The sequence below is a fragment of the Artemia sp. Qi Xiang Cuo genome, chromosome 6 (assembly GCF_049724085.1).
Source record: "Artemia sp. Qi Xiang Cuo chromosome 6, ASM4972408v1, whole genome shotgun sequence".
NCBI lineage: Eukaryota > Metazoa > Arthropoda > Branchiopoda > Anostraca > Artemiidae > Artemia > Artemia sp. Qi Xiang Cuo.
The window spans coordinates 56,920,668-56,934,645 of record NC_142799.1 but is presented as its reverse complement, the minus strand read 5'-3'; the positions used below and the strand labels follow the sequence as shown (position 1 = coordinate 56,934,645).

Below are 13,978 nucleotides of genomic sequence, written 5' to 3'. Positions count from 1 at the left end.
GTTTATTAATGTCGAAGAGCCAGTTGCATTTCTTTGAATTTTTATGGAATATTATATTTTTCAGAATGGAAGTCGCCTAATATCATATGAAAATTATGGACCCTTTTATTATTTTATTTGTGTTTTTTTTTCTTTCGTTCTATGCAAATTAACATATATGAATATATAAAAGTAAATAAAAAAAACTGATTCCTATCCGTTTTCTAGTTTAATACAAGAGTTTTTTGTATTGCAAGACTAAAACGAAATACAAATAATTTGAAAAGGAATAAATAACAGTAGACACGGGTAAAACTAAAAATTTGAAAAGGAATAAATAAAAATTAGACACAACTGGAACTAATGACAAAGGTCAATAGCTAAATTTTAGATTCATAAGAGCAGATAAACACAGAAATAAAAAACAATTAAAATTAGATACAGGATGAATAAATGCAAACTAAATACCATTAAAATAAACCAAAACACAAATTAAAATAAGAAAATGAGAGAAAAATAAAAAAATTGAACAAAAGTAAAAAAAATAAGAATAAATAGAAGCATTTATTTCAAGTTGAATCACAATAACGAAATTCGTACTGCAAGTAACTTACTTGGAAGGTAATGATTTTAATGGAACCTTTTAATGGTTAATGAAGACAAAAATTCGTATTGCAGGTAACTTTCTTGTAAGGTTATAATGAATTTAATGTACCTGTTTTCATGAATCCGGTAAGAGAGGGATCTTTAGCGCATTAGACTTAGCTTGGTAGAAATCAAACTACTAGTACCACTGGCAGTGAAGTGTTTCATTTCATGTCTCACGTTTCATTTTATTTCGAAATTAAATTTAAAAAATAAGTTTGTTTGACTGAAAGTAAGGAACAACATTAAAACTTAAAACGAATTGAAATAATCCCGTCAATGAGACTGACTACCCCTTCCTCAACCATCCCTCTTTATGCCAAAGTCTAGGCAAAAGTTTTTTAAAAACACTTCTCGCTCAAGTTCAACGGCCCTTGTGCTTGAGCAGTCTTTCTTAAGGAATAGTGACAAAAAGTCAAACTTTAGCGCAAAGAGCGAGGGTTGAGGAAGAGGAAGCCCCTCATATGTGGAATAATTTTGGTTCGTTTTACGTGTTAAGGTTGCTCGTTACTTTCAGTCGAAAGAACTTAGTTTTTTTTTATTTGATTTCTGACCGTTATTCAAATCATACCAGGAAAATATTCAAAATCTTCTCCCCCGTGTAAAATTTCCCGTAAAAATTTCCTACGGAAACTTCCCTCCCCACGGAAATCCCGCCCGCAGAAAATTTCCCCCCGAAAATTTTCTATACATTTCCCAATAACAAACACTATACCTGAACATTTGGCAAGTTGCGTAACTTACAGCCCTTTTCCCAGGGGCTATGTGGAGCTCTTTCATCTCCAAAGACATAGTTATTGGTCATTTCAACTATGCTGAATCGAATGGTTGTCTCAAAATTTGATTGGATGATTTTGGGGGGTGGGGGGAAAGGGCGTAGGAGGGTGCTAGCAGCCCCACAATATTTTTGGTCACTTAGAACGGCACTATAACTTTTTTGCGTTTTGATTTACGTTCTAATGAGCCATCTATCGATCTCCCCTGGAGGGAAAACGCGCATCCGTGATCTGGCAAAAATAAAACAACTAAAAAAAATAAAATAAACAAAATAAAAAAAATTGCAAAATTCCACATTTTGTAGATAGGTGCTTGATACCTCTTGTTTAGGGTTCTCAGATGTGGTGAATCTGATGGTGCCAGTATCATTAGTATCGCTTGACTTTTTGGGGGTATTTCACCCATTTCTAGAAAATCGGGCAAATTTTCTCATGCCTGTAGCCTTTGATAGGTAATATTAAAGGTAAAGATTTTATATATTTGTAATCAGCATTAAAAGGCAATTATTTTGATGCATCGATTGCTATTGAAATGCCGTTTTTTTAGACTTTTTGTTACTATGAGACCAAGTCGCCTTAAACGAACTGTTCGAAAATGAGAACAGTAAGACGGTGTTGCCAAAATAGCGTTATACCCTTTTTCTTGAAAATGTAAGTAAAAAAAAAAAAAAGTAAGTATGACGGCACTAGACCCTTAAGGTCCAAACCGGCGGTGCTGACCTCCATTTCTTGGCCCTTCAGCCATGAAGTGCGATGGAGGGCCGGGGGCAAACCCTTCTGCACCTTCGCACAACCTTTTTATTTGCCTTGTCCAGATATCTCCTGGTACCAATTTGAAGTTAGATCGACTCTGGATAAGCTTAAAGAGTCACACCAATGACCCGCGTTCCAAACCAAATAATTGACCACGCCATGGGTCGAACCAGTGCCCCTTGGATAAAGAATTCTCAACCCAGCGCACGTCCACTTAGCCAGGATGTAATGGTATTCTTGAAAATGCCAAATTCTTGAAAATGGTAAGAGAAGAATCCTTAGCGCTTCAGACCTAGCTTGATAAGTATCAAAACAACTAGTACCACTGACAGTGAAGAATTGGGTATAGACTTTGCATTTTAAGTGAAAAATAACAGTAGTATTGGGTCTAGGTTGTGGTAAAGACTGTTCTACAGAACCCCTGCATCGAATATATCAGTTTGGTAAGGTCTTCCTATGGTAAGATCAAATGCTATGATAGTAGAGTCAGCAGTTCTTAGACTAGAAATTTGGCGTCATTTTCTGAAGATTTAGGCAAGCAACATTCACTTATAAAGGGGGGGGCAGATATTTTGCTGGGTTTTTTTTTCAACGAAAATATAAAAAAAGGAATTTTCAACAAAAATGCCATAGAACTATATTTTTTTAAATCTAAGGGAGGGGAGAAAAAAGAAACAAAAAAAAACAAACAAGTGGAACAAATTTTCCTGCCCCCCTACCCAGTTGGCGCATTGAAACAGAAGAACGTCAAATCGAGAACATGGGTGACTGAACAGCTAACGGATATGTAAAGATATCTATTGCATTTTGAACACGAAACGTGTTTTAAAATGTATTGACTTTCTAGTTATTTAGACTGCTTACTTGTATATTCAGATGTGAAATCAACAGTATTTACATATGACATAACTAAATTTCGGCCAGTAGAGTTTGTGTGAAATTTTGTGCTTGCCAGAATTTTTACTAATGGTAAAAAATTCTTATTACAAAAAAAGAAAACAACATTCTCGGAGCCTTAAGAGCGAACTCTCTTCTTAAGATGAAGCTTAACATAAACTAGATCTGAGGTTACTAATTAGAAATGCATCCATCTTGGTTTAACTCATTAGCTTGTTCTGACGCCCAGCCTAAGCTGGGTGTCGAAAAAATATTCCAAAAACTTGAAATTGACAGCATCAGCTCCTTCTAACAAAAAAATACTTGATTGTGACTGAAGCAAGCATTATATCCCTAACACTGGCGGATCCAGGGGCCGGGTTGACCCTAAGCCGTCCCAAGATTTTTCTGGCGCCCTCATTCCTTGTATCGGCGCCCTTGTCACATTGGCCCCCCAGTTTTTGCTTATTGGCTCCCTTGTCACACTACCCCCCCCCCCCAATATTTTACTCTAGATCCACCATGATGCCAGAAATTACACTTTCAGGCATATACGGCTAATCTACATCAATTATCTTTTTCGTCGATACTAAAAGCTAAACAGTGAGCGTCGATGGCCTGATTTATTAAGAAAGCCTCATTCCACTTCATCTTCATCATTTTCTACGTTTCATAGTTTTTGTGGTAATCTAGTAAAGCTAGATAGTAAATCTAGCTGCAATCTAGTAACGAACTAATCATGGCCCACAATAACCCAAGATTAAAAAAAAGTCGTTTTAATAAAAACTGGCTAGTGGAAAAAAATTGTCATTTGCAGCTGATTCAGCAATGATTAGTTCATTAGTTCTTGATAGAACTATCATTATGATTAGTCTTGATAGTAAAATATTATTTCGAAAACAAATTTATTGGAATTTTGAACTTTTTTTTTTTGTTTCAATCATGACTGCTCCTCCCTGCCTCCTATTAAGTAAAAACCTCTTAAAATGTGGATTCAAATTCAGAGAGTCAAAGGAAGCATAATAACCCATTTTTGAAAAAACGTTAGGTATACCCTCTTGTTTTTGTGACAAAATATATTATGTATACCCTGATACTCATATGAATTATCAACATCTAAACAGTAGATCTTACGGATATGACACCAAACTTATTTTAACGTCATACGAAAGAAATATTATTTCCGTGGACAGACCTAGAGATATAATATTCTAATTAGTCTTAAAAGGAAAGGAATATGATTTTTTTTAATACCATAGTACGATCTCCTGGTTTAGCACCACCATAATCGATTATTTCTTTAATCCCTTCTTTCCAAGCGAGAGCCCAACATTTAGCCCAATTAACATCTGTCTCAGAGGAGTCGAACCATTCTGCGGCAGCAGTAAAGAATATGGCATACAGTCCACCTGAAATTTAGAAATAAGAAATTAACTTTTTCGTAAAAAATATGGCATACAAACTATCTAAGACTCGCAAAAAAAAGTTACCATTGAGAACATGGTCTGCAATTTACCTGAAATTTGGAAAACAAAAATTTTTCCATTTTTATTAAAACGATTTGAGTTGTAAAAAATCAATTAGCTTATTTGCTTATTTAACGGGTTAAATTATGAGAGGTAGGCTAATTAAATAGCAACTGACAAAAACGCTTTCATCTTGTGGGCCATTGCGATATTGGCAACAACAAATGATTTATACTTAATGCAAAAAATTCTTATGTTCATAAAATTAATGCCAAGACATGTTTACATCTACTCAAGACAACACCCAGCCATAGCATTAGTTGTGTGTGACGAATGCAAAATATATAAACAGATACTTTAGAATACTTCGGAATTTAGAATAATTTAAAACGGATACTTTAAAATTTCTAAAGGCTAGATCTTTGAATGTTGGATCTTTGAAAAATTGGTCTTCTAAACAGACAGTCTCCCTTGAAACAGATTTACATCTAAACTCAATGTTTATTAGATTTTGAAATCTACTTGTAAAGTTTGTCCGAACTTGAGACCAAAGAAAAGACAAATTGGTCAATCTGTTGAGGCTTTTGTTTACTAGAAGATTAGAACGTTTAACAGGGCATCTAAAGCTTAGATTTCTGAAGACCCTTTTAAAATTTTGAAAATTCACCGCTTTCTTCCATGGGGGTTAGCCAAACCCTCATTACAAACCCCTAGAAGTTCGTATTTTCTATCTAGGCCGTCAGTAAGGTATTTTTTGTCAAATCGAAGAATTTCAAGAAGTAAAGTATTTTGGCAATCGATACTAATTAAGTTTGATAAATATAATTTTTTTGACTTCCAAAAACTCTTTGACGTCAGAAAAATAAAATCGAAGGATTATTTTGGGACCCTTTTAGTCCTCAAAAGAGGAAAATTGAGTACCGTGTCAATCACTATATTAACTCATTATCTACAGCTAGTCCGTCAAGTTTTGATAACTTGCAATTTAGCATACAAAAATGAATATATTAAGTTTGTATTTCGATCTAGGCCGTCAGCAAATCCGTTAAATGGTTTCGTTCCTTTGTCATGGAAATTCGGCCGAGATGTTCCAAAGCTTTCGAATTATAATCGACAAACTGAAAAAAAAATGACGGGGATGTTTTGACTGTGTGGTAATAACCTTTTTTAAAAAAGGAAAGCTCTTTTTATACAAAACGATTTTGATAGGCTATCGAAATCTTTTTTCCAAAGCAAGCAAAAAGTCTCAATTTACTGCTGAATTTGAAAAGAAAATCCGGTGTTGAAGAAACTAAGTGAAGATATGCAAATGCATGACAAATAAATCCACCCTGGTCGATTCTGGGAGTTCACGCTTAACATACAGTTTGATAAACGAGAAGGCCTTTAATACCCCTAGGTCATCGGAACTGGGTCGCGAAAAGTTTGAACAATACTTCTCCCCCCCTCCCCATTGTAGCTCATTTTTAGAAGAAACGTCTGGTAAAGTTGAACAGAAAAGGACACTTTTGCAGGTTACAGAGTAATTGCAATTCGTTATTATAAAAAATAATATTGCTATAATTGCTATAACGAGCAAAATAAAAAGATAGTTTACCAGTGGTTCCTGGAACTCGACTTTCTACCGCGTGACCAAGCTGGAGAAGCAAAGTGTATGGATATTCAAAGTTCAGCTCTCCAATCAACTCTTCAATAGCTAAAACACAAAGCAATAGACTCAATCTTTCTTTCTGTCTTTTATAATATGATTTATATGTTTTGATTATCATCAAATACGTATAACACTCAAACAGGTAGGTAAACAAAAAGGATGCACGGATATTCTACCAGAGGCGTGGGGGATTATAACAAATACAAACAATAGGACCTTTTTTTTTATTTAATAAGATCTTATGGGGAAAATTTTTAGATTTCAGGAATGTTGAAACGTGGAGCAAAAAAAAGAAGAAAAGGGCCATAATCAATTTTCAAGCCAACCCACGCTGATGGTGGCAGGCCTTTCCTAACTAGTTTGAAAGAGCAGATCATCGATTCTATTCCATAGTTCATTGAATGAACTATGGAATAAATATGCTTATTATGGAATAAATATGAATAAAAAGGCCAAATATGCTGTAAATACAGCCATCTTAGTCCTCCTTATAACTATCATTTCCGCACAAGAATAGTAAAATTACGGGGTTTTTTTTCCAGAAAAACAAAGTATTTTTCTTTTTGGCCTTTTTTTTAATTTCGGCGAATATATTCAAAATATTTTCTAGCAGTGATTCTGGGATATGTAATTTTGGTTATTCTTAAGGCAGTTCGTCTTTCAAAAGATATATTTTTGAAATTATTAGATCACCGACAAAGTTTAACAATCGAAATTTTTAAGCAAATTGAGGTAGAAGAAAGAAAAGGAGAAGAGTTAGTGAAGTCTTTATAAGTAATTCCTATTTGGCGAGTTACTTTATATGCCTTCTCAGTTTGTTTTGCTTGTGAAATTAGGATCTAAATCCAACGCATATTATCTGGCCATCTTACTTTTTGTTTAATGGAATAAGTATATGGGATTTACTTAATAGCCCAATTACTATTTCAAGGAATAAAGTTGATCGAGTTGTGAATTACTTTTGCGTAGGCTTATTGCGTTGGGCTTTTTTTCCAAATTAAGATACCAATATATTATTTGGAAAATACTCAAATATTAGAAACAGTTTTGTCAATAAAAAGCATATTATTGCCATGTTTGAATTCTTAGCATTTCCAAGTTTGATTTAACATATAGATGTGTTAACAAAGGCGTAAATAGAAAAGGAGCGGGGGATGGGTCTAAGTATGAGTCCTTCACGCGGCAAAATGTGGAAAATAGTTAATAATCCATATTTTTCGACCAGTCAATATTTCATTTTCCGTAGTCAACCCTCCCCCCCCTCGTTTTATCAAAATATTCAGTACTGGCCTTATCTGCTTTTTTAATTCTTGTAAAACATCTAACGAGCCAAGTTAGTATTCAAAGACGCTGGACATTTTGGTATCGACTGATTCAGGTTTTGACGATTTAAAAGTATTTTTATTTTATACTTTTAAGATCAAGGATTTCTAAAGTCGAAACACTTGTTGCAGTTCTAATTAATAGAGGGGTGGATAACCTCTTTCTTGGATGATTTGATGTACTTGATGCTTAGGGACAACCCTTCGTGACATTTATACTTATCCACCAGAAAGTCTTAGTTTACGCGGTATGGTGGGCGAAAAATCATTTCCCGGGAAATCAAGTCTGCATGATGGTATCGAGATTTGGGCATCGGCTAGGTTATTTTATACTTTAGATTTAAGTTTTAACTAAATCTTTTTTCTGGTTATCCGTTTTTTTTTTGTTTTTTTTTTCATAGCACTAACCGACATTCGGAAATAATTTTTGGTTTTATTACTGTTATTTTACTATTGCTTTTTCAATTTAATTTAATTTTACCCAATGCTTTTTAGGATGCATCAGTATTTGAATTCCAAAAAGGCACTAAAAATACCATTTGCAGCGTTGACTAGCGTAGTTCCGCAGTCACCATCACCAACCCCAGTATCAAGTGTGTTGAGCAGCTCTTCGTTATGACGCAGAGCAAGAAGCGCAGCACTTAAACCTTCTCTGGCTGCGATCTGCCCCCTCTCACTAAGCTGCAAGCCTTTTCCCTGTAAAAGAAAGGAGACTGTTGAAGCAGTTCCTGTCATAAACGAAAATTTAAATGCTTTCATTATCTGTTTGTTATACTAGCAAAATATATAAACCATACAAAATGACTATGGTTTTCGTGAGTGACTTCCAGAAAATTTGGACAATAAGTGTATTATTTTCGTCGTTCATAGCCTTTTCGCTTATATTTACCAATACTTCGTTTTTAGCATTAGTTGTGTTGGCCCATTACATGTGTGAATATTAATTTATTAACTATAATTGCAATTATTTATTCTCAGAAATAACTAAATAATGCTATTACCATTCATTTTTCTTAAATATGGTTTTTCCGTGATGAGATGTCCTCTTCAACGATTTATAAATTTTGTGGGTTATTTTAAAATTATAATGACTTTAACCTTTTTTAATTATTATACTACTAAACGAATTATTTTTTTCAAGCACTCTGGAATATTATACGAAAATGATTTGGTACAGAAACTAGTCATAAAAAAAAAAAAAAAAAAAAAAAAAAAAAAAAAAAAAAAAAATTAGCATAAATAAGTATACGCATTTTTGTTTCGCTTTAATTCGAAGAATCTTCTGTTAATTATGTAACTAAATAATTATTTCCGACGGAAACTAATAATAAAAATTATAACGATAATCAAGATTTTGGAGCTTACATAAATTTTAGATCAGAAATATAGCTTCTTTAAAAGAGAATAAGAAATAAAAAAAATCCTAAGAGGGCTATAAAACTTATATCATGTCGGGTACATAATAACTATAGTCAGTTCAACGCTGAGCATCATTTCTAAGAAATTTGGCAGTTATCGTTGCATATGTTAGAATAAGCCATCAAGTCATTTAATATCACACCAATGTGATATTTGGAACCTTAAGGTAATAAAAAGAATAGATTCAGACGAGAAAGAATAGATTCAGAAAAGAATATTTTCCTCTGTTATTGACACCAATACTGCGAAACCTCATTTTCAAAAACCCATGGCTACTAAAATACCACAACTAATTCTCAGGACCTCTTATGAAGTGTAATCTGAACTGGAACCTACACAAACTTACCTCTTTAAGCATATTTGACAATCTTACAAAACCATAACAGAGTGGGGGGGGGGGGTAGAACTATCCCACCTTCAACACGTGGTCCCTCTACCTCAGGGCTCAGAAATGCAGATGTAGGCGATGTTTTATTGAAAGTAGTGTTATTTTTTGTAGTACGTTATAAGGTGTATAAAATACAAAAGGATAAAGATTCTTCAAAGCCCCTGACAAACTATAGCGTCAACAGGTTAGTGTCAACGTTACAGTTTCTGGGTCTTTGTAGCAAGTCTGTCACGTAACCTTAGTGCAGCGGGAATCAGACCCCGGCCCCCTTGTTGCTAATTAGAGCATCAATACACAACCACAAGTTTATTACTTGTATGCTTATTTATTACTCTGATTCGTATTTAGTTCTGGGAGGAGGAGGAAAGCATGTTAATGACCTATTTGCATGTTAATGACAAAGAAAGCATGTTAATAACATGCATGTCAAAGTAGTTAATGACTTTCTTCTTTTTGCATCATATTTATTTTGTTTTTAACCAACATCATAGTGATTTTGCCTATTTTCTTTTTTTTTACCCTATTCAATACTTTTATCAATATCGGCATAGTATGTTTTACGGAGATAATGTAGATGGCAATGTAAAAGGAGAACAGTTAGAAAGCAGTGTGCGAAGTAGCACAAGATATACTAGGAAAGAAATTTGGAAAAGCAGCTAGGATCACGAGCAAAGCAGTTTAAGCTTAGTAGATGAGAGAAGGGTTTTATATAAGAAGTGATAGATCATGCGAGTGTAACAAGAAAGTAAGGACATTGAATAGACAAGGCATTGAAGTATGAATTAAGGAAATAGATAAAATTGCTGAGGATCTGGAAGATACAGCCGGACAGCATTATACAAGCAGAATATCTTGTCGTCAGGTTCAGAAATTGAGGGGAAGTAGTCAGTCAAGACTTGTGCTAGTTAAAGATAGGAACAGGGCCTCAATTGGCAATAAGAAAAAGGATAAATTAGCCAAAAATTTAGAATGTGTTACGTTTTCAAGTAGTTGTAGGAAGAGATAAAAAAAAGACAACATTAATGGTCTTTTGGGATGAAGAGTTAGAGAAAGGAGTAAAACAATAGAAAACAATGAGGCATCAGAAACTGAGATAAGGGTAGATGAGTTTTTAAAATTTGGTAAAAAATTTTTGGGTTAAAATTTGGCATAAATATTGTACAACTTTGTTAGCACAAAGTTGAAAAGTTGAAAATGCATAAAGACTCCAAGTGTTCCTAAAAAATAAAAACTTGGTTTTAAAGCCCGGTTTGTAGGAGAGGTGATAAAAGCAAGTATTGTAATTAGAGACATTAGCTTGATTTCTATAGGAAGCAAATTACTTAGTACAATGATACTATAAACCTAGGAGACGCACTAGATAAGTGGTTTCCAACCGATTTGAAGCCATGCCTCACCTAGGCATTCCTAAAATTTTGATGCCCCCCTCGTAATATTTAAATTGTGTTATTCAAAGTTTTACGTTTATCAACCAGAAAAAACTTTAAATAATAATAATTTATTTATTACCCACTATAAAAAATAAGCGGAGTACATCAAGAACAAAAAAAAAAAAAACCAACAACAAAGCAAACTCGCACCCTTAAAAATTATTTACATAAAACGATGTAAATTATGGTGCGCAGTAAGACCTGCAGACAACGACAGCTTTCCCGCAAGCACAGTCACTTTTTCCTGTAAATCAGGGAGGCCGAATCGCGATATTAGATGCCGGTTCCGAAACCACGGAGGGAGGCACAAAAGGTATCGAGAAAATTTAAAATAATAAGTCCGGATAGAATTCAGATATTTAGGCTTCAGAATTGGAAGAAAACCAGATAAAAAAGAATAGAATAATCGCAAAATGAAGAATATAATTTTCCAAGCGCTGTTCTATTGCACTTCCCTCTATTTGCAATAATTTTTGAATATCCAATCTTAATTTTTTTTTTTTTGCATTAGAAACTGTCAGAGCCCGAAGTGTTTTGAGATTATTAGTAATGTGAAGACCAAGCCACCAAAAAGAAGAGACACAGGGAATAGAGAAAAAAAAATACAATTAAGAGGGAGACTCGCACTCAAATTAAATGAAATATATTTGCACTTATCAATATACAACATTAATATAATCTATCTTAATTGGTCTGAGATACAGCTGAATAAATGCGAGAGTGTAGCCATAGAATAACTGTCAAGAAGGATATAGTCCGCTTTAACAAGGTGCGAGAAATTAATTCCATCAGAAATGAAAGTCGAAGGCAAGGATAAAAGAATAGGAGCAATATACAACTTAAAAATAGTTGGAGAAACCACCTTGACGGACCCCACGCAAAAGAAACACCTTTGAATCAGAAACTACTCCATTACATTTTACCTGAATAAAAGAGTTCGAATACCAGTACCGTAACAAAACAACGATAGAAAGGTTAATACTGTTGGAAAAAAGGGAATAGTGCTTGTGAGTGGACTATACTATCGAAAGCTTTCGAAAGATCAAGAGCACAGATATGAAGGGGAGATTTATCATTAACAGATTGCAAAAGGAGGGAAGCTAGAACACGATGGGCGTGCTGAGATCCCAGCCTTTTTTGAAAGCCAAATTGGTTTTCACCAAAGTTAACATTTTTTGAAATGAAAGGGAGAAGAATATATTCAAAAACTTAGCTGAGAGTGCACAAAACAGTAATTGGTCAATAAGACCTACGCTCCGATAAAGTTTTTCCATACTTCAAAACCAAGGTGACTGTGCCACAGATATAACTTTTAGGACCCATCATAGAAGTAGATAAACCCATTTGAAACAGTAGCTGAAGATGATCAATCAAAGTTGGGCAAACTACTTTTAGATGATAAGACGAAAGTCCGTCTTGATCAACAGAGATAGATTGCATGTTCCTAATAGCTTGACCAATATCAACAGTAGAAACTGGTAATAAATTACTCTGAGAAATATGATTAGGCAAACATGACTCAAGAAGTTTACTAAAAAGCTTTTCAACTTCCCGGTTCACCTTGCCAAAAATATCATTATAATATGACACCCAAGTATGAACTACTATAGTACTTTCAGAAAAATCACTACTAAGCTTATCCGAATTCATAACATGAGACCACTCCTTTCTCGACGCAGAAAAATCAAAACCAGATACCCTAGACTGCCGTAAACGTTTTTTATAAGCACGCTTGGTACTTTGCTTCAGATCGAAGACAACTCCTCGATTTGGCCGACCGCAAGACACCCATATTCGTAGCCAAAACTTAGCTTTATTCTTTACAACTTTGAATTCTGGATCCAAAACCCATTCTGGTTTTCTAGTTTTAACTTTAATCTTTTCTAGAGGAACAGCAGTCGCCTCTGCTTGTTTTAAGCACCAAATTATTTTATCATAATATTCATTTAGAGACTGCTTATCATTTGAGTAATAGTCAGTAACTTGAAGCAAATGGTAAGGAACTATTTAAAGAACCCAATAATGCGGACAACGTAGTAATATAAAGTGCAAAATTATCTGTATTCCATTTATTCCTGAAAAACTATTTATAACTTAGTGCAAACGGTTTAGTAGAACGGGAAGCGACTACTGAAGCAGAGAACGAAATAGACATAGACATAGACATAGACATAGGTTTATTAAGATCGAACAGCGTAGCCATGGCTAATTTATGTCGTCTTTACAACAATGTGAGAAGAAAAAAAAAAAATACAAAGAACACTATAAAAACACTAACACGTGAATTCAAATAACACTAAGTCTTGTTGTATGCTTCAACGAAAAAGGGGACAAACGTGTTTTTGTAGCGGTTGGTCCTGCAGACAGGGGGTTGTAGCTTCGACTGGGATCTGGTTCTTTGGTTAACAGGAGCATCAGGTGGGAGGATCAGTCTGTGATGGGGCGAAGATAGCAGTGACTTGCCGAGGGACATGATCAGTGATAATCGTCTGTCGCTGAGAGATTCAAGGTTCAGTTCTTGCAAGAGTTTGTTGTAGTCGTCACTTCTGTTACCAACGATTATGTTAACAGCTCGTTTCTGCAAAGATTCAAGGTCATCGCAAAGGTAGTGGATGCTCTGGACAAAAGGTCCCCAGACAGCGACGGCATATTCGAGTAGAGGTCTCACATACGTAATATAGGCATTTTTTAGGCTTTGAGTGTCGCAGCCAAACCTGCGCATCAGGACTAGGGTCTGAAGTGATGCATTGCCAGCCTTAATAACCTTCTCCACGTGTTCGGTGAATGTGCAATCCATCGATAATGTGACTCCGAGGATTTTTGCAGATGGAACAATAGGGAAAGGGACTTGGGGGAATTCCAGATCACGTTTTAAGGGGCAAAACCTGAGGATCATTGATTTATCTGCATTCAGTGTCAACTTGTAACGTTCACAGTCCTCAGAGAAGGATGCCAGAAGTGTCTCGCTGAACTGACGTTCGATTACACCTTCTCTCACGAGGTATTTGAGGACAAATGATAAATCGTCGACGAATTTGAGTCGCTCTTCGAAATTCTGAAGGAGGAAGTTGATGAGGGAGATAAATATGAAACCAGCAAGTCTTGTACCCTGAGGGGCTCCACAGGTAAGTTTAGACCAGTATGAGATCAAGTCACCTTCAAACAATGGAAATACACACTGCGTTCTGTCCTGAAGGAAGCTCATCACTAATGCAAGAGACCGCTTCTGTGCGCCCATTGCTCGCATATTTTTTGCTGCCGTAAGATGACAAA

The 13,978-nt window shown here is 35.0% G+C and overlaps 2 protein-coding genes across 2 annotated transcripts in view; one reads left to right on the top strand and one right to left on the bottom strand.

The window, feature by feature from the left end:
- LOC148951419 (sepiapterin reductase-like) overlaps positions 1-8,101 on the top strand; it is a 28,502-nt gene extending 20,401 nt beyond the window's left edge. The window contains exon 2 of the mRNA XM_089090873.1: positions 7,964-8,101. The gene's annotated coding sequence lies outside the window, so the exon portion shown is untranslated. The remainder of the gene's footprint in view (positions 1-7,963) is intronic.
- LOC148951418 (triokinase/FMN cyclase-like) overlaps positions 1-13,978 on the bottom strand; it is a 41,140-nt gene that overhangs the window by 16,945 nt on the left and 10,217 nt on the right. The window contains exons 4-6 of the mRNA XM_089090871.1: positions 8,005-8,164; positions 6,093-6,191; positions 4,284-4,438 (exon numbers count right to left, since the gene is read on the bottom strand). Coding sequence (XP_088946997.1) covers positions 4,284-4,438; positions 6,093-6,191; positions 8,005-8,164 — 414 coding nt within the window. The remainder of the gene's footprint in view (positions 1-4,283; positions 4,439-6,092; positions 6,192-8,004; positions 8,165-13,978) is intronic.